Source organism: Heteronotia binoei, chromosome 13 (assembly GCF_032191835.1).
Source record: "Heteronotia binoei isolate CCM8104 ecotype False Entrance Well chromosome 13, APGP_CSIRO_Hbin_v1, whole genome shotgun sequence".
In the NCBI taxonomy this organism is placed as follows: domain Eukaryota; kingdom Metazoa; phylum Chordata; class Lepidosauria; order Squamata; family Gekkonidae; genus Heteronotia; species Heteronotia binoei.
In genome coordinates this window covers 14,061,613-14,086,586 of record NC_083235.1, presented here as the reverse complement: position 1 = coordinate 14,086,586, position 24,974 = coordinate 14,061,613, and the positions used below count along the sequence as shown (strand labels likewise).

The window sequence follows — 24,974 nt, the reverse complement described above, 5'->3', positions numbered from 1 at the left end:
TCGGACTCCCTTGTTGTGACATCAGGTTTTATAGCCTTGTTGAGGTGCTGAATCCGAATCTGATTTTAACACCATTACTTCTTTTTGGGCCAAAAACTACCCTCTGCGAAATGCGCCCTTCCCGCTGGTGATGCACCTTACTGAGTTTTATCGTTCGGCTCTTTGGTTTTATTGTACTGTTTTAAATCTGACTTGTTGGTTTTTATTGCCTAACCTATGTTGTGAAAAGTGCCCCGTGGCGCAGAGTGGTAAAGCTGCAGTACTGCAGTCGGAGCCCTCTGCTCATGACCTGAGTTCGATTCCAGCAGAAGCTGGGTTCAGGTAGCCGGCTTGAGGTTGACTCAGCCTTCCATCCTTCCGAGGTCGGTCAAATGAGTCCCCAGCTTGCTGGGGGGAAAGTGTAGATGACTGGGGAAGGCAATGGCAAACCACCCTGTAAAAAGTCTGCCGTGAAAACGTTGTGAAAGTGGCATCACCCCAGAGTCGGAAACGACTGGTGCTTCCACAGGGGACTTTTTCTTTCCTATGTTGTGATCCGCCCAGAGCCCATTATGGGAAAGGGCAGAATATAAGTTCACTATATAAACAAATACACACAAAAAGCAGGAGGCCATGGCGGCTATAGAAAAATTGACATTGCTGGTTTATTTATTTAGAAGCCTTTAGCGGGAACATTTAACATACAAAGGAAAAAAAGGACACGAAGAGGAGCCCGGGTTGCCGAGGCTGTTCCCCGCAACAGGGAAACCAGCCCCTTCCCATCGCCTGCAATCCCCCCATGTTTCTGATCCCAAAAACTCCCAGAGCACAGCCTGACGAGAGTTCTTTCAGATACGCGGCCGCTTCCCCCCCTTCCCCCTCTCGATCTCTGCTCTGCCGTCAACCCTCTTGTCCTGTTTTGACATACGGATCCTCGGAGATACCACTCCCGTGGCTGGCACCGGACACCGGCCTCTGCCTTCCTGTCTCCTGCTCGACTGTTTCGCGCAGGGCTCCCTCCCGCCCAACGCAGCCGCGCAACAGGTGAAGGCAGCAGAAGGCGCGCTGCTGGGGTCAGGGCAGTCGGGTGAGAACTTGTTCAGAACCCCCCACCTTTTCAGGGGCCGCTGACACCTGACAGTCTTGAATGGACCGCGCTAGGATGACTGTTCACGTGATTGTGGAAGGGTACTCTACGGCCAACACGATTGTCTCTGCGGTAATTATGACCGGGGCTGGCTGGTCCTCTAGGCAAATTAGGCATTTGCCTAAGAAGCTGGGAGGGGGGCACCGGATTGGGCTCTCTCTCCGCTCCCGGTACCCAAGACAAATGCCTAATTTCCCCCCTGCTGCTGCAGTTGCTGTTTTTCCACCAGCTGGTGGCGGTGGACCACCTTCTGCGTCCCCCCCACCCCAGCCCAAGGGCGCGCTCAGAGAAGCACCGCTAGCTTCGCCCCTACCCGCCTCTACACGGGGATCTCAGCGTTCTCTCTTAAAACAGCGCTGGACGAGGCTTCGCTCCCCCTCACTTCTGGTTCCGCTCCCTTAAGAGAGAAGATGATGATATTGGATTTATATCCTGCCCTCCGCTTCAAATCTCAGAGTCTCACAGCGGCTCACAATTGTCTTTATCTTCCCCCACACACACACAACAGACACCCTGTGAGGTGGGTGGGGCTCAGAGAGCTCTGACAGAAGCTGCCCGTTCAAGGACAACTCCTACGAAAGCTATGGCTGACCCAAGGCCATTCCAGCAGCTGCAAGTGGAGGAGTGGGGAATCAAACCCGGTTTTCCCAGTTAAGAGTCCGCGCACTTAACCACTGCACCAAACTGGCTCAGAAAACGCTGAGATGCCCGCGTTGAAGTGGGTAGGGTGAAAGCTAGCGGCGCTCGTCTGAGTGTACTGGGAGGGGGGGGCGGCGGAGCACGCAGCCGTGTTGTGGCACTGCAGAAAAGAAGGGAAGGGCGGTGGCCTGGCCGGGGGGGGGTGCACGCACCTAGGGCTGCTCGGGGCTTGGGCCAGCGGGGTGGCAAGCAACGAGTCTGCCTGGGGCACCATGTGCCCTAGGGCCAGACCTGGTTACAACCGCCCTCCCACTTAAAGGATGTGTTACTAGCAAAGTCAATTAACGCTATGCTCTTTCTCTCTCTGTCTTTTCACCTGAAGCCCGTTAATGCAGAAAAATCCTTGAAATAAAACCTTGATTATAAGTTCGCTTATCATTAAAAAAACAAGAGAGGCAACAGTTCAAGTTCTTTTTCTCCTACACTGCAATCCTACGCAGAGATACTCCAGCGTCAGCCCTCTGAAATCGGCAGCTTTAAACCGGAACAGCCGCACAGGGTTGCGCCGTCCAACGGCCACATGAGCAAGCGCCGGAGACGCAATTCTCTCCTTTTCGCTTTCCGCCTCTCCCCACCCCATCTTCTCACAGAAACGAGGGACAACGTCAGGTTTGAAGCGGGGGAGGGAATGGAACGATAAAAGTAAAAAGTTAAAGTGCCAAGCTGGTGAAAACCTCGAACCCCTTCCTTCCTTATTTAAATCAATAAAAGGCCAAGGGTTTATAATAAAAAGTCCAATATCTATATAAAATAAAGCTCATTTACAAAAAAAAGGGGGGGCTCTGAGCTGCAGAAGACAGCTTTCCCGAAGGGACGCTTTCTCTCCCTCCCAAACCTCAATTCCCCAAAATTATATACAGCAAAGGTGCAAGAAAGCCAAGGGCAAGAGTGAACGCCACACTCTTTCACACAGTGTTACGGGAAAGGCCCTGCTCGAGTTTCCGAGAGGGCTGGCTTGAGGAAGTGCGCAACCCCAGAATTCCCTCCCCCCAGTTTCTGAGCTTGAGGACAGGTTAGATTCGAGCCTCCTCCTGCCGCGAGAAGCCACGTTTCTACTACTCTGAGAAGGTTTAGTGCCAAGCCGCTCTGCAGCACCCTTGGCTGTAAGAGGAAATTATATCCGCCTCCCTCGGGGAAGGGCCAAAGGGGGAACTCTGCAAGGCAAAGAGATACACAGCCTGTGGGTGAAAGACGGCGGTGCTGCAATAAGGGCACAGCCTCTAGCAGCGGAGGGGGCGGAGACTCCCAAATTCAAAGGGGATTAAGAGGACAAGTCCGAGGGAAGGGGCGGGGCAAGGCAAAGAGGCGGAGCCTCCGGTCCCACCGCCGAGTGTCCCGAGGCGGCCATCATGAGTCATCTTCCATGCTGAAGCTGGAGCGGCGGCTGCTGCCCTTGGAGGCGCCAGGCGAGATGGAGGAGAGCAAGGGATCTGAGGCGCCCAGCGGGGACAGGGTCGCCCCCTCGTCCATGAGCACGTCCTGCAGGCCTCCCCCGTCGGAGCCCAGGGCAAGACCCAGCCCCAGCTCCTCCGCTGTGAAGGGCAGGTCCAGAGACTCGACAAAGGGTGGAGCCAGGTCCCCCGCCAGGGGCTGAGTCAGGAGACCCGGGGTGGAAGTCAGAGGCAGCCCGTGCATCTGCACCTGGAGCTCCAGCTCCTGGGGAAGGGAACAGAGGCAGGCAAGTGAGATCCAGACTCCACCACCAGCCCCGGCCCTTAAAGCGCGACACCCTCCCAACCCCTGCTTACCTGCGCTCCCCGCTACAAGCATGCCTGGCTGCTTGCACTACCCCCTGGCTGCCTTCACCACTCCACTCTGCTTACCTGTACTCAGCAGCAAACATGCCTGGCTACCGCACCACCCCCTGGCCGCCTTCACCACCCCACCACTGCTTACCTGCACTCAGCTGTAACCATGTCTGGCTGCCTACACCACCCCCTGGCCGCTTTCACCACCCCACCCCTTCTTACCTGCACTCACCTGTAACCATGCCTGGCTGCCTGCACCACCCCCGGCCGCCTTTACCACCCCACCCCTGCTTACCTGCACTCACCTGTAACCATGCCTGGCTGCCTGCACCACCCCCGGCCGCCTTCACCACCCCACCCCTTCTTACCTGCACTCACCTGTAACCATGCCTGGCTGCCTGCACCACCCCCGGCCGCCTTTACCACCCCACCCCTGCTTACCTGCACTCTCAGCTGCAAGCTGCGATTGGCCTGCTCCAGCTTACGCTGCCTGATCTCCATTTCTCTCGAGCGCTGCTGCTCTTTCTGCAGCTTCCGGATGTAATCCACCGAAGCCTTGAGAATGGTTCCTTTGTTCCAGCGCATCTCCCTGCAGAGGGGGAAGAGGGGAGTGGTGTTAGATATAGAGGAGCTCCGGCTCATCCCTTCCTACTTTCCTTCACACGTTGTGCCTAAATTCACAGAATCAGCATGGCTGTCAGATGACCATCTCGCCTCTGACCGACTTCCCACTTAACCTTACCCCACTCTCGCTCTCCTCTACGGGGCTTCTGTCAGATTTCGCACAAGCTGACCAGGGGCTGCAACTAGCTTCACTTCTTTCGGACAGCAAACAGAAACCGGTTTTTAGAGGATCTAGCTTGCTGTGCGAAAGAGGCTGAGCCAGTTGGGGCAGCTTGTGCGAAATCTGACGGAAGCCCCGCTGAGAAGAGAGTGAGAGCGGCATAAGGCTAGTGGGGAATCGGTTTCTGTTTAAAAACCTCCAAGGAAGGATAGCCCACCCCCTCCTGAGGAAGCCTCTTCCACGGAGGAGCCGCTCTAACGGTCAGGAAGTTCCTCCTATGACTTACGGGTCATTTGATTTCGGGATGAGGGTCCCCAGCTCTTTGATTCGGTCGTTGATGTTGAATCGTCGCCGACGCTCGACTGCAAAGGAAGGAAAGAGAGAGAATCTTGAATATCCCTGAGCAGGGTAAGCAAAACAGCCTCTGTTTTGATTCAGTTCTGTACCACAGTCAGGATATGTCTCCTCGCGATTGGGTCCTGTTGAAAGAAGATATACCTTGACTGTGGACGTGATTTACTACATTGTATACATCAGGGGTGGCCAACGGCAGCTCTCCAGATGTTTTTTGCCTACACCTCCCATCAGCCCCAGCCATTGACCATGCTGGCTGGGGCTGATGGGAGTTGTAGGGAAAAAAATATCTGGAGAGCTACCGTTGGCCACCCCTGGTATATATTGCTCCTTCAGGGCGCTTCCGCCACCAAGGATTGTGGGCATGGAGTGTGCTGGCCTGATGTGGGATGTTGGAGAGAGGTTGGCAATCTGGCTGGTGTACTGTCTGCCTAATGCACCAGCCAGTGCCTGATTTATTTATTTATATTTCGATTTATATCCCGCCCTTCCCACCGAGGTGATGGAGGCTATAGCAGGCTGGGCATTGGAGTATCCTCGGCTTATAGTCCTGGGTGACTTCAATGTCCATGCTGAAGACGTGGCTTCCACTCAGGCGACGGACCTAGTGTCTTCCATGGCAGCACTAGGACTCTCCCAATATATAATAGCGCCCACGCATCGGGCTGGACACACATTAGACCTGATCTTTGCAGTGGGAGTTGTATTGGATCAGATTTCTGCCGAGGCAGTGCCATGGTCTGACCACTATGCCCTGAGGGCCCGTGTGGATACACCAACCCTACACCGTTTAGGCGGCAAGCAAGTTCTAGCTCGCCCGCGAAGGCAGATGGACCCTTTGCGGCTTCAAATGGCTTTGTGGGATCCCTGGCCCTCTAGTGACTCGTTAGATGAGGTGGTGGAGATCTGGAATAGCCAGCTTTCCACAGCCATTGACGAGATCACTTCCCGACGTCCTATCCTTGTTCACGATCCACCCCGTGGTATACCCCGGAGCTGCAATCAATGAAACGGCGACTGAGACGACTAGAGAGACAATGGCGACGTACTCGCGATGAAACTTCGAGAACATCTTATAGGTCATTTATGCGGACCTACAAGATGGCAGTCCGGGCCACAAAGAAGGTTTACATGGCGTCCCGGATTGCGTTTGCAACCTTGCACCCAGCACAATTGTTTAGTATAATTCGATCATTAACAATTTTACCACAAGGTAAACCAAACGTTAGAGAATTGGAAATTGGCTGTGACGCTTTTGTGAGTTTTTTCGCAGATAAGGTCTCGTCGCTCCGATGCGACCTCCTCGCCATAATTGATACAGTGAAAGAACTTGAGGCACCGAGTGCGTCTTCTGGTCCAATTCTAGATTCCTTCAATCCACTCAGCCTGGAGGAAGTCGCTAGGATCCTTTTCGCTGTACCCCCTACGACCTGTGGGTTGGACCCATGCCCATCCTGGCTTATAAAAGCTAGCCAGGTGCTGCTATGTGAGCCACTACAAGGTGTTGTTAACAGATCTCTGGTAGAAGGGATCTTTCCCACACCTCTTAAAGAGGCAGTGGTCCATCCCCTCTTGAAAAAACCATCTGCAGATCCGGCTGTATTGGCAAACTATCAGCCGGTATCAAACCTTCCCTTTTGGGGTAAGGTTATAGAGCAGGCGGTGGCAACTCAGCTACAGGGATTCCTAGATGACACTTCCGCACTGGATCCATTCCAATCCGGCTTTTGGCCAGGTCACGGGACGGAGACGGTTCTGGTCGCCCTCATAGAGGAGCCTCATGTGACATCTGGATCGGGGCGGCTCAGCGGTGCTGTTATTACTAGATCTGTCGGCTGCATTTGATATGGTTGACCATCAGATACTGACTAGCCGCCTTACCGACATGGGGATTCAGGGGTCTGCCTTACAGTAGTTGGCCTCTTTTCTTCAAGATAGGGGACAAAGGGTGGTGATAGGGGAGGAATCATCTCAAAGGCACCCACTTATACGCCACAGGGTGCGATTCTCTCCCCGATGTTATTTAACATCTATATGTGTCCCCTTGCCCAGATTGTCAGGAGGTATGGGCTGGGATGTCACCAATATGTAGACAACACCCAGCTCTATTGATGGGTGGTCAGTCCGACTGTACCCCAGAAAATCTAGACCTGGCTCTTCAAGCCGTAGCATCTTGGCTCAGGCTGAGTCGGTTGAAGCTGAATCCGACAATGGAGGTTCTCTATCTGAGCCGGGGTGGTCTGGGGGGGTGATCCCTCTGCTGGCTCTTGACGGGGTGCCACTAATACCGGCCCCTAAGGTCAAGAGCTTAGGTGTGCTCTTGGAGTCCTCTCTTACAATGGAGGCCCAAGTAGCAGCCACTACTAGATCCGCCTTTTTTCATCTTCGGCGGGTGTGGCAGTTGGCCCCATTCCTGGAGTGCAACGACTTAGCAATGGTGATCCATGCTACAGTCACCTCAAGAACAGATCACTGTAATGCTCTCTACATGGGGCTACCCTTGACGCTGACCCGGAAACTACAGCTAGTGCAGAACGCTGCAGCGCGGCTGTTAATGGGGCTCCCCCGGTGGGAGCACATTTGGGCAGTGCTGAGAGAGCTGCACTGGCTACCTATTGTGTTCCGAGTCCATTTCAAGGTGTTGGTATTGACCTTTAAAGCCCTCTATGGTCAGGGGCCTGTCTATCTGCGGGACCGCCTTTCCCCGCACGTTCCCCGGAGAGCACTGCGTTCAGGGACAAAAAATCTGTTGTCCATCCCTGGACCAAAGGAGGCTAGGTTGCAGCTGACGCAAGCTAGGGCCTTCTCGGTGGCAGCGCCAGAATTGTGAAATGCTCTCCCGGAAGCCATAAGGGCCCTGCGGGATCTCTCTACTTTCCACAGGGCCTGTAAGACCGAACTGTTTCGACAGGCCTTTGAGATCTAACCGGGAGAGAGCTGCCACCCGACATCATTATAGAGTACCATGATCACCACTTATACTATATTATATTGTAGTGATACAGCACCATGAAATGCAATGTTTAAATGATTTTAAACGGTAGTTTTTATTGGTTAAGTTGTAAAACTGAATGTTGTTAGCTGCCCTGAGTCCGCTTGTGGAGAGGGCGGGATAGAAATTTAAAGTAATAAATAAATACATATCTTTTTTGGCTCACGAGAAGATATAGCCTGACTGTGGAAGTGATGTACTAGTTTATATAGACATCTTTTCTGGTTTATTGGTTGGCTTATGTTTTTGCCTGTCAGTTAGATTCTAAAAAAGTAAAGGTAGTCCCCTGTCCAAGCACCGGTCGTTTCCGACTCTGGGGTGACGTTGCTTTCACAACGTTTTCACGGCAGACGTTTTACGGGGTGGTTTGCCATGGCCTTCCCCAGTCATCTACGCTTTCCACCCAGCAAGCTGGGTCCTCATTTTACTGACCTTGGAAGGATGGAAGGCTGAGCCAACCTGGAGCCGGCTACCTGAACCCAGCTTCCGTCAGAGGTTCTATTTTTGTGTTATTCTTATCATATTGTAATTCTTCTATGTAATTTCTGGCTTTTTTTTTTTTTTTTGCATTTACAATACATGTTATATTGCTTTATCGTTTCTGGAGTTGTATTATTATGGTTCTTAGGAAGTTTTGTGCAGTCTGCAGGCGGTAGCAGAAATTACACCTGGTCTCCAGGTAACAGAGATCAATTCCGCTGGAGAAAATGGCCGCTTGGGAGGGTGGACTCTATGGTGCTGTATCTCCTTGGAGGTTCCTCCCCAATCCCTGCCCTCCCCAGGCTCCACCCCCTTGAAATCTCCAGGGATTCCCCAACCAATCTGTACCAATCTCACTTCCTGAGTTTCTTCTCCACTTGTGTCATGATCCTGGGCCTAGTGAGGTCTACAGACTCCAGAGAAACCTGCCTCGGTTATACTGAAAAGCCTACATTTCCCAAGATCCCTTCTGTCCCTCTGACTGGGTGGCAAGGTTTTGGAGGGGTGGGGCCTGGGAGGAGAAGATAAAAGGGCCAAGCCCAGGAAGGGGGGGGTTCTTTTCCTAGGAGGCAGAGCTGAGGAAGAGCTGCTGCAAGGGAGAGACCCTTGCCCTTAGAGGAAGAGTGAGTAGGCCCAGGTCTGACTGAGACAGTCTAGGAACAGTAAGTCCAGACGCATTAGGGCATTGGTTTATTTTCCCTTCACCCTTTTACTTTTTAATGCACCTCGTTTGTTATATTGCATTGACCGATCTTTTAAATAAATCTCTTCATATTGTTGTTGTTCACTCTGCCTGGTCCTCACGCCTATTATTTGGCATAAGCTAGAGGAGGCCTGAAGGGCTTGGGAGGGAACTCTGGGCCTTCTCAAGGGGAACTCTTAACCCAGAGTGGTGGCAGCAATTGGTGTTACCTTGAGTCGTGACAACTTGACATGGAATCTAGTCCTCCTGAGCGGCGTTCCCTCTCAGCTGAGTTATTGTGAGCTAGCTCTCCATTTTTTAGCCTCTGGCTGAGGTCTTACTTCAGGAAAAAAGGCCCCAGAGCAAACTCATTCCTGCAGTAGCTCACAACTTTAATGCCAATAGCTCACGAAGTAGAATTCTTGCTCATAAGACTCCACAACTCAGAGCACTGGTCCTGAGCAGGCCCCATTTTGGGCAGGAGCTCACAAGAGCAGAGCTCTGGAACCTCTAAATCAGGGGTGTCAAACATGTAGTTCAGGGGCCGAATAAAGCCCCCGGAGGGCTCCTATCACCCTCGAGCGACTGGCTGTCTTCTGCTTCCTTCTCCCTCTCTCTTGCTTCCTTCTGCATCACAGCTTGCTTTGCCAGGCTTGCTCAATTGCACAGGAGCTACAGAGCAAAACCTCTATTTTCTCCATTTGCTGAGGCTCCTGCCTTGGGGAGCAAGGGGGGAAGGGGAGCTTACTTTTCCAGACTCTCTCAATTGCACAGCAGAGCTATTGAGCCAATTCTCTCTTCCTTCTATTGGCTGAGGATCCCCCCCCATTCCGTTGGGGAAGGAAGGAAAGTGCCAGAGCTTCCTTTGCCCAGTTCCCTAGATCCCATGAGAGAAATGCACCTTTAATACCAGCGAGCGCTAACGGTTTAAGCACGTTTTAAGTTTTTAATCAAATATATTTGTGTTCATGTTCTTTATAAAATTTGTATCTCTGCTACCTAATCTTAAATAGGTACACACATGGCCCGGCCCAACCTGGCTCGGCCCAATCCAACATGGCCTGGCCCAACAAGGTCTCATTTATGTCAGATCCGGCCCTTACAACAAATGAGTTTGACACGCCTCTAAATTTTATTGTGCTCTTTTTTATCCTCCCCTCTCCCCAAAACTTGCTTCTGGGCTCCATTGTTCAAGCTCACTGTGAGCATTTTGCTTAACTCTTGAGATGTGGCAAACTTTCTAATATTTTTCCCCACAAAAAAAAATGGGGAAAAGAACCAAAACCTATCAAGCAGACAGATGGGAATCTTCATCATGCCACTGTGGCCACAGAGGAGATAGTCCATTTTAAAAGTATGATGGGAGGAAGGTTTTATAATGACCATTACAATTCAAGAAGGATCTAAGATAGATGCTGAGCGGATATAATTTAGTCCACCTTCTGGTGATGCCGGGGGTGTGCGGTATATGCAAATGTTGTGCTAATGAGCTCCGGCACCTCTTTTTCTACAAAATGACCCCTGGTCCTGAGTACCATTCAGGCACAAGGTTAGTCTGGCGCTTTGTCCCAAATGTAGAGCAAAGTAAGAGAAGAGAAGCCATGTTGGATCAGGCCAGTGGCCCATCCAGTCCAACACTCTTGTGTCACACAGGGGCCAAAAAAACCAGGGGCTACCAGGAGGTCCATCAATGGGGCCAGGACACTAGAAGTCCTCCCACTGTGCCCCCGCCACCAAGCACCAAGAATACAGAGCATCACTTGTCCCAGACAGAGAGTTCCAACAATACACTGTGGCTAATAGCCACTGATGGACCTTTGCTCCATAAGCTTATGCAATCCCCTCTTGAAGCTGTCTATGCTGGCAGCCACCACCACCTCCTGTGGCAGTGAAGTCCATGTGTTCATCACCCTTTGGGCGTAGAAGGACTTCCTTTTATCGGTTCTAACCCGACTGTATGTCTGAGAAAGGCCAAAAATGTTACATGACCTTTGCTAATCAATGGAAGCACCCACTTCAGGTGCCCCACCCACACCCTGGCTGCACGTGTCGTCCTCTGCTAAGTTGGTTCAACCGGTTTGGCTTTGTGCCGGACCGGCTACGTGCCTTGCCCTTCCTCCCACCTGCAGAGAAATGGGTTACACCACCCATCCCCGGTTTTTCCCTCTGGCTCAGGCCAACAGTGGCTCTGCTGTATTCAACCTCCATCCAGATATACACCCAGGGTGATGGCATCGGAGTTTCCAACTCAACCCACCGCTCTTCAGCTTTAGCAATATATATGTTTTTTCACCTCAGCAGTAGTCCTGGCCTAGGAGCACTTTACCCTTTTGAACCTCTGGAGAAGTCCCAGGAAGTCAGTTAGGCCAGGAGACAGACTCGCCCAAGCATCGTTGCTAGGCAAGGTGTTAAAACTAGGGTGGGGAACCCAGCTAGGGCGTCTCTCACTGACCAATCCTGTGCGTTTTATTCAATTGCATTTGCATACAAGAAAATTCCACTGCAGAAGTGTCATGATTCTGGGCCTAGTGAGGTCTGCAGGCCCCAGGGGAGCCTGCTTAGGAGTTACTGAGAAGAGGCGACATTTCCCAGGATCCCTCCTGTCCCTCTGATTGGGTGGCCAGGTTTTGGAGGGAAACTGGCCCGGAGAAGGGTGAGGCCTGGAAGGAGGACATAAAAGGGCCAAGCCCAGGAAGTGAGTATTCTTTCCCTGGAAGGCTGAGCTGGAGATAAGCTGTGCCTGGAGAGCTTGAGCAGGGGAAAGCTCCCTCATCCAAGGCAAGGGGTGAGTATTGGTATTAGGTAGGGACTATATAGATAGATGTGTTAGGGCATTTGTTTATCTTTCCTTCACCCTTTTACTGGTTAATGCACCTTGTTAATTTATATTGCACTAAAATAAACCTTTTTTGTTGTTCACTCTGCCTGGTCCTCACGCCGATTATTTGGCCTAAGCTACAGGAGGCCTGAAGGGCTTGGGAGAGGACTCTGGGCCTTCTCAAGGGGAAATTCTCTTAAGCAGCAAATAGAAAACCGACAGTGCCATTTGTAAGTAATTGACCAGCAACTTGGCGTCTAGTTTCTGAGCACTGGTTCCAGGTTTGAATTACTATTTGCGGCTATGGCCACTTAAGAGAACTGGTACCTTGGATACTGACATGCATTCTGAATGTATTTAGTTGCGGTTCCAGAAAGAGTAAGTTTTGTCAGAAGAAGAGTTGCCATCAAAACACGACTTTACCGGAATCGTGTCACAATACCATCAATTCTGGAGTTACGAACTTTGGCACCTTGGCAAAATATGGACTTTTTGGTCTGTGTTAGTCAGCATTCCATCCTTTTTTGTTTATGAGTTGATGTATATAAACTGATTTTGTACATAATTCGTGTTATCTAATGTATGTTCATAAAGAAGTATCAGCAATTGCTTGACTCTATAATATAAATGCTTACTTAGAAGTACATTTAAGCAGTTTTATTATTGTGACATTTGTGGTTCGTTAGCACTGTTACCTCCTAAGTCTACAGTCTTCCTTGGCTAGTCCTTCTTTTGTTTTGTCTACCCACCTGGGGATTGGCAGCCCTAATCTTGATAGATCAAAGTCACCCTCCCCCGCCCACTGAAGCAGAACACTCACTTAGATTGTGGTTGTCTTTCTTCTGTCTCTCCTTCAGAAATGCTTTAGCTTCATTTTCTACAAAGCAAAGGGGAAGGGAAACACAGGATGAACGTCGATGGCAAAGCTGTTACCAAACCCCTCCTCCCCCGGCAGAGCAACGTATTTCGGCGCTGAGCCCCCGATGCCCACGTTCCCACAGCCTGGTACCCAGGGGTCATTTTGTAGAAAAATAGGTGGTGGAAATCATTAGCATATGCTGCCCCCCACCAGCCAAAAGCAACCCATGCAAGAAAGGAGAGCCCTGGGCGAGCGGGGCCTGCTTGGGCTGGCTAGAGATCCAGCCAGCCCAACCGGGCCTCGCTCAGCAGGGGCTCTCCTGGACCGCCCCCCTCTCCCAGTCAAAAGGCCAGCAAGCCACCCGCTGCCCAAAATCACACAATAAGTGGAGAAAGGGTGGCACGGGCTTCTCCAGGGGTTAATGAGGGCTGCTGGGGGTGTGGCAAAGCCCCTGGTGGCTGGCTGGCTGCCCACTCCTAATCCAGGGATTGTTATGCAGCTGCACCTGCTGTTCAATGGACAAGGTCGGTGAGGAGGACGAGGGGGGGCATCAGAAAGGTTCAGGAGCTGCTGAATTCAAGGCTTGCTGGTACCTGACATCTCTTGCTTGATGTTTGGCAGGTCAGCTGGACAGGAGTTGCTCACAGTGATCGCCGGCTCCATCATCCCTTGGTTGCTGTACACATCCAGGAGGTTTCCCGAGACCGGCAGCTGGAGAGAGTAGAAAGGAGTTCTGGTGAGGTCCTCCCCACAACTCATCACCACCAAGGCAGCCCCAGGAGGAGAATTTGCTGAACAAAGACACCAGACCAGGCTGGAAAGGGGAAGGAGTGTCACTTGGCCATCTTCTTCTTCGTCTTCTTTTTAAGAACGTCTCATTTTTTTAATTAAATAAATTTCAACTTTATTTAAAGCTTGCAAATACAATCAAGACCATAATATCACAACCAACGTAAATACGCTCCAATTAGAATTAGCATAACGAAGGCCTCGTGTCTAAAAGTAAATAACGGAATTAACCAAGGATAAATCAAGAATAAAAAAATAAATCTTTTTTTTTAATAAAATAAGTTACCAGGTACAATCTCCTGATCCGTTAGATAAGTTGTTAAAGGAAGCCAAACAGTTACCACACACCGTTCCTATTGCTCTAACGTTAAATCGAATGAATTGCAAGTTACTTTATTAAGTACAAACAATTCCCACCATCTGTGAAACCAATGATCTAACGAGGGTGCTGAGGAATCTATCCAATTCAAAGCTATTGTAAGCTTGGCTGTTACCAGCAATATATTTATCAGTTCCGAAAAACTTCAGCTAGGTGCAGGATCTTTCCAGCTGCATAACAAATAAAGGTCAGGTTCTAAGGGGAGAAGATAACATGCAATGCGTTTCATCTGAGATTGGATTTGTTGCCAAAAATTATATTTGCAATTCCACCACCTATGCATAAAGGTAGCAGCTGCACCACAGTTTTTTCTGCATACAGAAGCAATAGTAGGGACACCCATTTTCTGAACTTCAGTGCATATCCAAAACTTAAATCCTGAATGGTCCGGGACCAGCTTGGTGCTTGGGGGACCAGTGTATATGCCTCTTCTGGTACATCCCCCAAAGAACCCTGCACTCAGCCAATGACAACCAGCTAGTTATCCCTGGCCCAAGAGCAATCCAGCTATCCTTGACCAAGGACCGGGCCTTTTCGGCCCTGGCCCCAACCTGGTGGAACTTTCTGTCTAGTGAGACTAGGGCTCTGCTACAACTTTGAATGGGAAGGTTAAACCCACAGTTCGGAGGAAGTAACTCAGCAGGCTTTTTCCCCCTAAGTAAATATGCAAAAGACTGGTCAGTAAAACGACTAACCTCCACCATTTTTGATCAGGCTGGCATTTTATTTCTAAGCACTAAGGTGACAAGTTAAAGAATTCCCTCGCTTATTTTAGAACTGGTTTAGTTGTGATGGGACCCCACCATCGAGTTGCAGCCAGCGTATGGTAACTCCAGAGGGTTTTTAAGGCAAGAGACACGCAGAGGTGATTTGCTGTTGCCTGCCTCTTCATAGCAACCCTGGGCTTCCTTGGGGGTCTCCCATCTTACTAACCAAGGCTTAGCTTCTGAGATGTGATGATATCAGGTTAGCCCAGGCCATCCAGGTCAAGGTGGTTTGCCCTTGCCTGCCTCTGCATAGCAACCCTGGACTTCCTTGGTGGTCCTCCATCTGAGTACCAATCAGGACCAATCCTACTTAGCTTCCAAGAGCTGACAACGTTGGGCCATCCAGGTCGAGGCAAGAGATGAACAGAGGTGGTTTGCCCTTGCCTGCCTCTGCATAGCAACCCCTGGACTTCCTTGGTGGTCTCCCATCTAAATACTAACCAGGGCTGACCCTGCTTAGCTTCAGAGATTTAATGAGTGCAGGCTAGTCAGGGCCATCCAGGTCAGGGTGGAGACTAATAGCAGTGGTTTGCCATTGCCTGCCTCTGCGTTGTGACTCTGGACTACCTTGGTGGTCTGCTGTCCAAGGCTGACCCAGCTTATTTATTCATCTATGTAGCCCTCTCTGTTGCATCAAAGTTTCTTTAGTGTGCCAACAACCTTATGATCTGTGTTAGAGCTGCCTGGTGGCTCTGATAATTCCCAGTTCCTCTGCAGGAACAACCTTGCCTTAAACACCAAATTAAAAAGAAGAAAAGCTCACAGTGCTTGGCATCTGTAGGCCTCCGTAGTTCAGGATTTCATCGTTGTAGCTGGATTCCAGGCTAATGATCTCATCAATGACATCATCGATCTACGCATGGAGGGAAGAAGAAGGGTCAAACCCGAAAGAAGCAGCAATGAGAACCATAAGAACAAAAAAGAAGCCATGTTGGATCAGGCCAATGCCTATCCAGTCCAATGCTCTGTGTCACATGGTAGCCAAAACTAAGGTGCCATCAGGAGGTCCCCCAGCAGGGCCAGAACTCCAGAAGATCTCCCACTGTTGCCCCCCAAGCACCAAGAATACAGCACATCACTGCCCCATACATAAGAACATAACAGAAGCCATGTTGAATCAGGCCAATCATCCAGTCCAATGCTCTGTGTCACACAGTGGCCAAAACCCAGGTGCCATCAGGAGGTCCACCAGCAGAGCCAGAACTCCAGAAGGCCTCTCATTGCTGCTGCCCACCATTATCAAGAATACTGAACATCACTGTCCAGACATAACTCCATAAGCCCTCCCATTGTAGTTCCCCAAGCATCAATAATACAGAGCATCACTACCCCAGACATAATTCCAGAAGCCCCGCCTCTGTTGCCCCCCAAGCACCAAGAATACAAAGCATCACTTCTCCAGACATAATTCCAGAAGCCCCCCACTGCTACCCCCCAAACACCGAAAATACAGAGCATCACTTTCCCAGACATAATTCCAAAAGCCCCCCCACTTCTACCCCCCAAGCACCGAAAATACAGAGCATCACTTCCCCAGACATAATTCCAGAAGCCCCCCCACTGCTACCCCCCAGACACCAAAAATACAGAGCATCACTTCCCCAGACATAATTCCAGAAGCCCCCCCCACTTCTACCCCCCAAGCACCGAAAATAGAGCATCACTTCCCCAGACATAATTCCAGAAGCCCCCCACTGCTACCCCCCAGACACCAAAAATACAGAGCATCACTTCCCCAGACATAATTCCAGAAGCCCCCCCCACTTCTACCCCCCAAGCACCGAAAATAGAGCATCACTTCCCCAGACATAATTCCAGAAGCCCCCCACTGCTACCCCCCAAGCACTGAAAATAGAGCATCACTTCCCAAGACATAATTCCAGAAGCCCCCCCACTGCTACCCCCCAAGCACCAAAAACACAGAGCATCCCTGCCCCAAAGTGTTAAGTGGAGAGCAAAAGGGCATAGCTGAAGGGGGTGGGGGGTTCTACTCACTTCCTTCTCAGAGCTGGAACCAATGTTGAGCAGGGCCATCGGGCTGTTGGGAGCACTACCCGCGCCCCCGGCCACTGCCTGCTGCTGTGCCAAACTGTGCTGGGCCTCCGGGGCTGATGCAGCCTGAGGGGAACAGGCGGCTGGCACCCCCGGGCTAGCGCCAGCCAAAGCCTGCGTAGCCATCTTGTTGCCCATGGTTGTCGAGAGGTACTGCTTGACTTGCTGCCGCTGGGCCTGCTGGATGTGATACTTGGTGGGGTTTTCCAGATGGGTTTGAACCTGCAGGGCAGGGGAGAGAAGGAGAATATGAAGGAGAAGGAGAATGAATGAATGAATGAATGAATGAATGAATGAGGAGAAGGAAGGACAATATGAATGGGAAGGAAGGAAGGACAATATGAAGAAGGAGAATAAATGAATTAATGAATGAGGGGAAGGAAGGAAGGAAGGAAGGAAGGAAGGAAGGAAGGAAGGAAGGAAGGAAGGAAGGAAGGAAGGAAGGAGAAGGAGATTTAATGAATTAATGAATGAAGAGAGGGAAGGATGGAAGAATGGAAGGAAGGACAATATGAAAGAATAAATGAATTAATGAATGAGGAGAAGGAAGGAAGAATGGAAGGAAGGAAGGACAATATGAATGGGAAGGAAGGAAGGACAATATGAATGAGGAGAATGATTGAATCAATTAATGAATGAAGGAGAATATGTATGAGGAGAATACAAATAAGCGAAAGCACGTTGACATTGGCCATATGTCCAGGGCACACCCCAGCCTCTACACCAGGGGTCCATGGTGACGTTTGACACCTTTCCTGGTGCCTGGTTTTTAGAAAGTGGGGCAGGGACAAGTGGGGCTTCTGCCCAGCCACTGGAGCTCTGATTAGCAGTCCAGGTTTGTTTAGAAACATCACTCGGGCAGCAACAGCCACCACAGCACAAGGATCTTTACCGTGTGACTGAAGGTACAAACCTACTCGACCACTACGGTCCTCTTCCCGCGGCCCTGCCTTATGTCCTCCATTTTCTGAGATTAGGTTATTTATATATATTCAGGATCAATGTTCCCTCTAAGCCATGGAGTCTTGGGAAGAAAAATTATAGTTTGTGAGCTACTGAATAAATCAGTTTGTTCTGGGGCCATTTTTCCTGAGCTAAGACAAAAATGTGTGAACCAGAGGCCAGCATGTGTGAGCTAGCTCGTGCTAACTCAGCTTAGAGGGAACCCTGTTCAGGACAGTGTATTAGAATAATGCTTTTGTATTGACATACTCAGACAAGGGATACTGGCTGTTTATCTCATTACATATACTAAACCCATCTTTCACTATATTTTAATGTATTTTTTTCAAATGGCAAACTAGAACGATGTATATCAGGGGTAGCCAACGGTAGCTCTCCAGATGTTTTTTTGCCTACAACTCCCATCAGCCCCAGCCAGCATGACCAATGGCTGGGGCTGATGGGAGTTGTAGGCAAAAAAAACATCTGGAGAGCTACCATTGGCCACCCCTGATGTATATATTTATGTTACATGTTAAAAGGCAAATTAGTTGGGCAGGAAAAACTTCTGGGAAAGAAATGCCCTCCTTTTAACCCCGGCTTATTAGCAACAGAATAATTAACAGACATTCTCACATTCTGACAGGTGTCTGTTTTATTGGTTTCCCACGCTAACACAACCTAGAGCAAAGGTTTTCTGAATTTGTTAATTTTACTATTCCGCTATTGGATTTTAACTTTGTACCACTTTGCACTCTAAACCCCACTAGCTATATGTAGCTCTGCTTACTGTACCTCGTTCCTCGTCTGAAGAAGCGTGCATGCACACAAAAGCTTCCGTTCTGAATAAATGTTTGCTGGTCTTAAAGGTGCCACTTGACTCCTGCTTTGTAATATATATTCTGTGAGAGACAGCCATAACGGGCAAAGATGTGTTGTGTGCGAAGGGAATCCCAGGCCAAAAGACCCACAAAGGCAAACACGCTCCCACAATGCAGTGGAGCACACAGTCCACCTGGGTTGCCGACACACAGCAGCGCTCTGCCTACTGACATGGCTGAAAAAGCATTCCTCCTGGCAGGAGCCAAGCTGAGGCTAGCAGAGACAGAATTCCCAAGCAGTTCCCTGCATTCACACAAGCAAAATAACGCAGTTCCAATCCACCTCGGCGACCGTTTGCAAGTGGATTTGGCCATTTCACCCAGTCCAATCCAGTTGGCAGGTGCATTCAAAGGGGACTGAAAGGGCATCATTTAGTGTGTGTGAAAGCACTCGCGCATGGCAGCTGTCAGTACCCGACCACTCAAGCACAGCGGAAGTCACTTAACTCCAGTTAGCTGTTACCAGGGAAAGAGCTTTTTAAGCACTGGACCTTCTCCCGTGGAAAACATTCTATGATGATATCACTCACTTAGTTTCTGCAGAGCTTGTGAGGTTGTATTGTCCAGGTTGGCCTTCGGAAGTTATCCGGACGTTCCAGGCTGGTTTGATAGTAGTTGAGTCATGATATTTTATATCAGGGGTGTCATGTCAAACATGCGGGGCCAAATCCGTCCCCCACAGGGATCCTAGCAGGCCCCCAAGCAAGTGACTGTTATCTGCTTCCTTCTCCCTCTCTCTTGCTTCCTTGCGCATCACTGCTTGCTTTGCCAAGCTTGCTCAATCGCACGGGAGCTACAGAGCAGAGCCTCTGTTTTGTCCATTGGCTGAGACGCCTCCCTTGGGGAGGAGGAGGGGAGGGAGAGCTTGTTTTGCTAGGCTCTCTCAATCACACAGCAGAGCTACTGAGCCAAGCCTCTCTTCCTTCTATTGACTGAGGCTCCTCCCCCTCCTCATCCCCTGGGGAAGGAAGAAAAGAGCCAGAGCTTCCTTTGCCCATTTCCCTGGATCCCACGGGAGAAATACAAAGAATGCACCTTTAAGACCAACAAGTGCTAATGTTTTAAGCATGTTTTATTTTATGGTTTAAAAAAAAAAACCCTTTGTGGTTTCCTGTGTCCTTTATAAAGTTTATGTCTCTGCTACCTAATCTTAAATAGGTACACACACAGCCCGGCCCGACAAGGTCTCATTTATGTCAGATCCGGCCCTCATAACAAATGAGTTCAACACCCCTGGCCTAATACATAAGTAAGTGGCTGGAGCTAATGGCTCCTTTATCTGAGCCACGTTTGACCTGCCCACAGCGCACATGGCACACAGAACCATGCTGAAGCTGCCGCCCCCAAACTAGAGATGCCACACCCTCTCCCCCCACAGCCCTCCTGGGCAGGATCGAAGCCCACCTTCTCCACCTTCCTGCCCCTTAACCGGCTCTTACCTTCAGCACTTCCACAGGGACCTGGGCAGGTGCGGGGCGTGCCAGGGGGCTCACAGAAATGGCGGGCGTGGAAGCCGCGGGGGCGGCGGGGCTGAACTGGGCAGCCTGCTGCTGCTCCCGGCGCTCCTGCTCCTGAGTCTGGGCCCGCATCAGCTGCTGCCGCAGAAGAACCCGCGACGACATGGTGGGGCCTTGGGCCGGAGCCGCCGGAGGACTGCAGAGACGAGAGTGGAAATGAGCAGATGGCTCGGGTTACTCGCTTGCACTCGCTTCTAGCTGTATCTGAAGAGGTGAGCAATGACTCACAAAAACTCATCCCCTGACACAATTTTTTGTTAAGACTTAAAGGGGTTGTTGGACTCTTGCTCTTCTGGATCACTTTCTTCATTGGCTTATACTGGTCAGGGGCCCCATCTTCCCATAAGTCTAACTTATCAACATCTGGCAGAAGTTTTCCCACGCTTGGCCCACGAAAGACATCAAGACCAGGCACGGGCCAGGGGTCATCTCGTTGCCTCTCCCCTTGCTTCGTTCCTGTGATGGGACAGCACTTTTTAAAAGCTTAGAAATGCTGTATGAGAAGCTGAAGGGCTGGGAAGGGTTAATTCTTCCCAGAAACAGAGGAGCCTTTTGTAGGGATGCCAGCCTCCAGGTGGGACCTGGGGATCCCCCAGAATTCCAGCTCGTCCCCCGACTACAGAGACCAATTCAGCTGGAGAAAATAGTTGCTTTGGAGGGTGGACTCCACGGCATATTATGCATACCGCAGGGGTGGCCAACGGTAGCTCTCCAGATGTTTTTTGCCTAAAACTCCCATCAGCCCCAGCCATTGGCCATGCTGGCTGAGGCTGATGGGAGTTTTAGGCAAAAAACATCTGGAGAGCTACCATTGGCCACCCCTGGCGTACCGCACTGAGGTCCCTGTACTCTGCAGGCTCCACCCCCATATCTCCAGGAGTTTCCCACTTGGCAACCCTAGGTGACAGACTGTTCCAACCAATCTGCTTCTGTGAAGAATTAACCCTTCCCAGCTCTTCAGCTGTTTGTACAGCACTTCTATGCTTTTAAAAGGGGCCTGCCTTTATGCATGTGTGTGCAAGTAGTACTTCTCGTTACTTTATTGAGCCCACTTATTCTTGCCCAGGGGTCATTTTGCAGAAAAGGAGGTGCCAGAGCTCATTAGCACAACTCACTTGCATGTGCCACACACTCACCCCTGATGTCACCAGAAGGTGCACTAAATTATATCAGCTCAGCATCTGCCTTAAAATGCTTCTGGGATCGGAATTGTCATCATGAAAGCTTACTCCCGTCATACTTTTTCAATGACTTTCTCCTATGTGGCCACAGTGTCATGATGAGGATTTCCATCTGTCTGCTTTATATGTCAGTTTGGTGCAGTGGTTAAGTGCGGGGACTTTTATCTGGGAGAACTAGGTTTGATTCCCCACTCCTCCACTTGCAGCTGCTGGAATGGCCTTGGGTCAGCCATAGCTCTCATAGGAGTTGTCCTTGAAAGGGCAGCTTCTGGAAGAGCTCTCTCAGCCCCACCCACCTCACAGGGTGTCTGTTGTGGGGGAGGAAGATAAATGATATTATGAGCCACTCTGAGATTTGGAGTGGAGGGCGGGATATAAATCCAATGTCTTCTGTCTTCTTGGTTATTTTCCGGTTTTTTGTGGGGAAAAATATTAGAAAGTTTGTCAGATCTTGAGTTCAGCAAAATTCACACAGGGAGTTTGAATAATGGAGCCCAGAAGCAATTTGGGGGGGGGGGGAGGCGGGGAGGGAGCTGAGAAAGAAAGTGCACAAAAAAACATTACAGTTTCTGAAGCTGCGCGCTCCTGTGAGCTCTTGTCCAAAATTAAGCCTGTTTTTGCCGTAGATTTAAGCCTGAACCACATTTTTTAATCTTTTCCATCGAGCCGGTTGCTTTTTATGGTGCATTCAACTGTGCGTGTGCTAGTCCAAACCCAGTCATGGTCAAACTATCAGAACGGGACTTGTTCCAGAGTCCCGGGTCTGAGAAGAGGGGAACTGAACCATCCTGAGCCAGTTTGGTGTAGTGGTTAAGTGTGCAGACTCTTATCTGGGAGAACCGGGTTTGATTCCCCACTCCTCCCCTTGCAGCTGCTGAAATGGCCTTGGGTCAGCCATACCTCTGGCAGAGGTTGTCCTTGAAAGAGCAGTTTCTGGGAGAGCTCCCTCAGCCCCCCCCCCCCACCTCACAGGGTGTCTGTTGTGGGGGAGGAAGACAAAGGAGATTGTGAGCCGCTCTGAGACTCTGAGATTCAGAGTGGAGGGTGGGATATAAATCCAATATCTTCTTCCTTGCAAGGAAGTGGTAGGTTGGAAACTCCTGTCTTTGACAGGGGGGCATGCCTAAAGTGGGGGTTTCGTTCTACTACTGGATGCGCAATACCCCTCTTCCCTTTTTTTACTCCATCCTAGCTAAGAAAAGGAAGTTGTGGGTTTGGTTTCAAGACACCCAGGTCCTTCCCTCTGCTCTTCCACTGTCTTAGAGATCGCAGCTGCTGAAGGATGAATGGGGAGTCCCTCCTGTACATCTGATGCCGGTACATCAGATTGAGGCGGGATTTACTTTTGTACACCTTATTGTACCCTCAGTAACCCAAACAACCTCAGGAATGGGCACAGATAAACTTTATTACACTTAAGTTTCTACTCCGGTCAGAAGGCTTGAAACACATAAGCAAAAAGGCAAAACAATAGATAACATTAGTACAGTTTCCGGATGCAGCTAGAAGGTTATGCATTTAGAATTCAGATGAACTTTACCCAGCTCTTAAGCTTACACTATCTTATAATCTCATAGCTGTTAAAACATTAACTCTGTGAAAACCTAAGCCCCATTCTATATTAGAGCTCTCTAGTAAGGGGTGTTGGTTTCATAGCTTGAAAACAACAAGGGTTGTTAAATTCACGGCTTGACCAGCATAGAGACCCCCCTGCCTCTCATGCAGTCAGCACCCTCTCTATATATCCCAGGGTTTCTAAACCATTTCCCCCCCAGAAACTAGTATCACAATCAATGTTCCCTCTAAGCTGTGGAGTCCTGCAAGCAAAATTGTTACTTTGTGAGCTACTGGCATTCAAGTTGCGAGCTCCTGCATGAATTAGCTTGCTCTGAGCGCAGATAAAAATGCATAAGCTGGAGGCTAAAAAATTGTGAGCTAGCTCACACTAACTCAGGTTAGAGGGAACACTTATCACAATCTATATCTTATCTGCATTCCAGAACTACCAGGTGCATCTGCAGATGGCAAGTTATCTTTACTCTATCCGGTTCCTGCTCATACCGTATAAGGCTAAGGTTGTCCTGAGATAGCTCTTACCTTTCACCCACTTTCCACTGACCTACATTCTAGCAGCTAACTCCCAGCCTAAGCTATTAACAATATGAATGCATGATAGTGCTGGACAGCTTGGACCCCTTGTGGCCAATTTCATAAAGAGGACCAATTCCAAAAGAAATTCTCCCACACTGATAAAGGTGCTTAACGTAATTGGCTATGGCACCACAGAATCATAGAGTTGGAAGGGACCTCCAGGGTCTTCTAGTCCAGGGGTGGCCAAACTTGCTTAATGTAAGAGCCTCATAGAATAAACGTCAGATGTTTGAGAGCCACAAGACATGAACATCAGATGTTTGTAGGAAGGGAAGGGAGAAGTAGAAATAAATTCACTGCCACAGAAGGTGGTGGAAGCTACAAGCATAGCCAGCTTTAAGAGGGAATTGGATAAAAATATGAAGCAGAGGTCCATCAGTGGCTATTAGCCACAGTGTGTGTGTGTGTGTGTATAAAAAAATGGCCACTGTGTGACACAGAGTGTTGGACTGGATGGGCCACTGGCCTGATCCAACATGGCTTCTCTTATGTGACACAGAGTGTTGGACTGGATGGGCCATTGGCCTGATCCAACACGGCTTCTCTTATGTTCTTATGTGACACAGAGTGTTGGACTGGATGGGCCATTGGCCTGATCCAACATGGCTTCTCATGTTCTTATGTGACACAGAGTGTTGAGCTGGATGGGCCACTGGCCTGATCCATCATGGCTTCTCTTATGTTCTTATGTGACACAGAGTGTTGGGCTGGATGGGCCATTGGCCTGATCCAACATGGCTTCTCTTATGTTCTTATGTGACACAGAGTGTTGGACTGGATGGGCCAATGGCCTGATCCAACATGGCTTCTCTTATGTTCTTATGTGACACAGAGTGTTGGACTGGAGGGGCCACTGGCCTGATCCATCATGGCTTCTCTTATGTTCTTATGTGACACAGAGTGTTGGACTGGATGGGCCACTGGCCTGATCCAACATGGCTTCTCTTATGTTCTTATGTGACACAGAGTGTTGGGCTGGATGGGCCATTGGCCTGATCCAACATGGCTTCTCTTATGTTCTTATGTAAAGCGACTTTAACTTTAAATGCATTTTCCAAGCTGCCAACTGGCTTGGCTTAGAAAAGAGATTTAAAGATAAATGTCTTCTCCGAGCCAATGGAGTGGTGGGGGTTTTAAGAGCCACACAATGTGTGTGAAAGAACTACGTGTGGTTTCCGAGCCGCAGTTTGGCCACCCCTAATCTAGTCCAACCCACTACACAATGAAGGCAATTCACAAGTACCTCCCACATGCACAGACACACCCAGCGACCACCCCTATTGCAGAACACAAGTTCCAAAAGCCTTATTCCACCCTTTCACACTACCACTGCTCTCCCATTCCGTCTCTTTCCAAACTCTCTCCCACCATGGAGAGAGAGTAGGGCTGCCAATCCCCAGGTGGGGGCAGGGGATCCTCCGGTTTGGAGGCCCTCCCCCCACTTCAGGGTCATCAGAAAGCAAGGGGGGCTGGGGAGGGAAATGTCTGCTGGGCACTCCAATGTTCCCTATGAAGATCAATTCTCATAGGGTACAATGTAGAATTGATTCACAGGTATCTGAGGCTCTGAGGAGGCTGTCTTTTGAGGTAGAGACAACAAATTGTCAGCTTAGCATCCAGTGCCTCTCTCCAAAATACCCACCAAGTTTCAGAAAGACTGCATCCGGGAGTCCAATTCTATGAGCCCCCAAAGAAGGTATCCCTAACCTTCATTGTTTCCAATGGAGGGAAGGCATTTAAAAGGTGTGCGGTCCCTTTCAATGTGATGGCCAG

The 24,974-nt window shown here is 50.0% G+C and overlaps 1 protein-coding gene across 1 annotated transcript in view; it reads right to left on the bottom strand.

Moving 5' to 3' along the window:
* Window positions 1-620: 620 nt before the first annotated feature.
* TFE3 (transcription factor binding to IGHM enhancer 3) overlaps window positions 621-24,974 on the bottom strand; it is a 71,772-nt gene continuing 47,418 nt past the window's right edge. The window contains exons 3-10 of the mRNA XM_060252724.1: window positions 19,792-20,005; window positions 16,473-16,751; window positions 15,241-15,330; window positions 13,136-13,253; window positions 12,504-12,560; window positions 4,644-4,719; window positions 4,015-4,162; window positions 621-3,481 (exon numbers count right to left, since the gene is read on the bottom strand). Of these exons, the coding sequence (XP_060108707.1) occupies window positions 3,173-3,481; window positions 4,015-4,162; window positions 4,644-4,719; window positions 12,504-12,560; window positions 13,136-13,253; window positions 15,241-15,330; window positions 16,473-16,751; window positions 19,792-20,005 (1,291 nt within the window). The 3' untranslated portion in view covers window positions 621-3,172. The remainder of the gene's footprint in view (window positions 3,482-4,014; window positions 4,163-4,643; window positions 4,720-12,503; window positions 12,561-13,135; window positions 13,254-15,240; window positions 15,331-16,472; window positions 16,752-19,791; window positions 20,006-24,974) is intronic.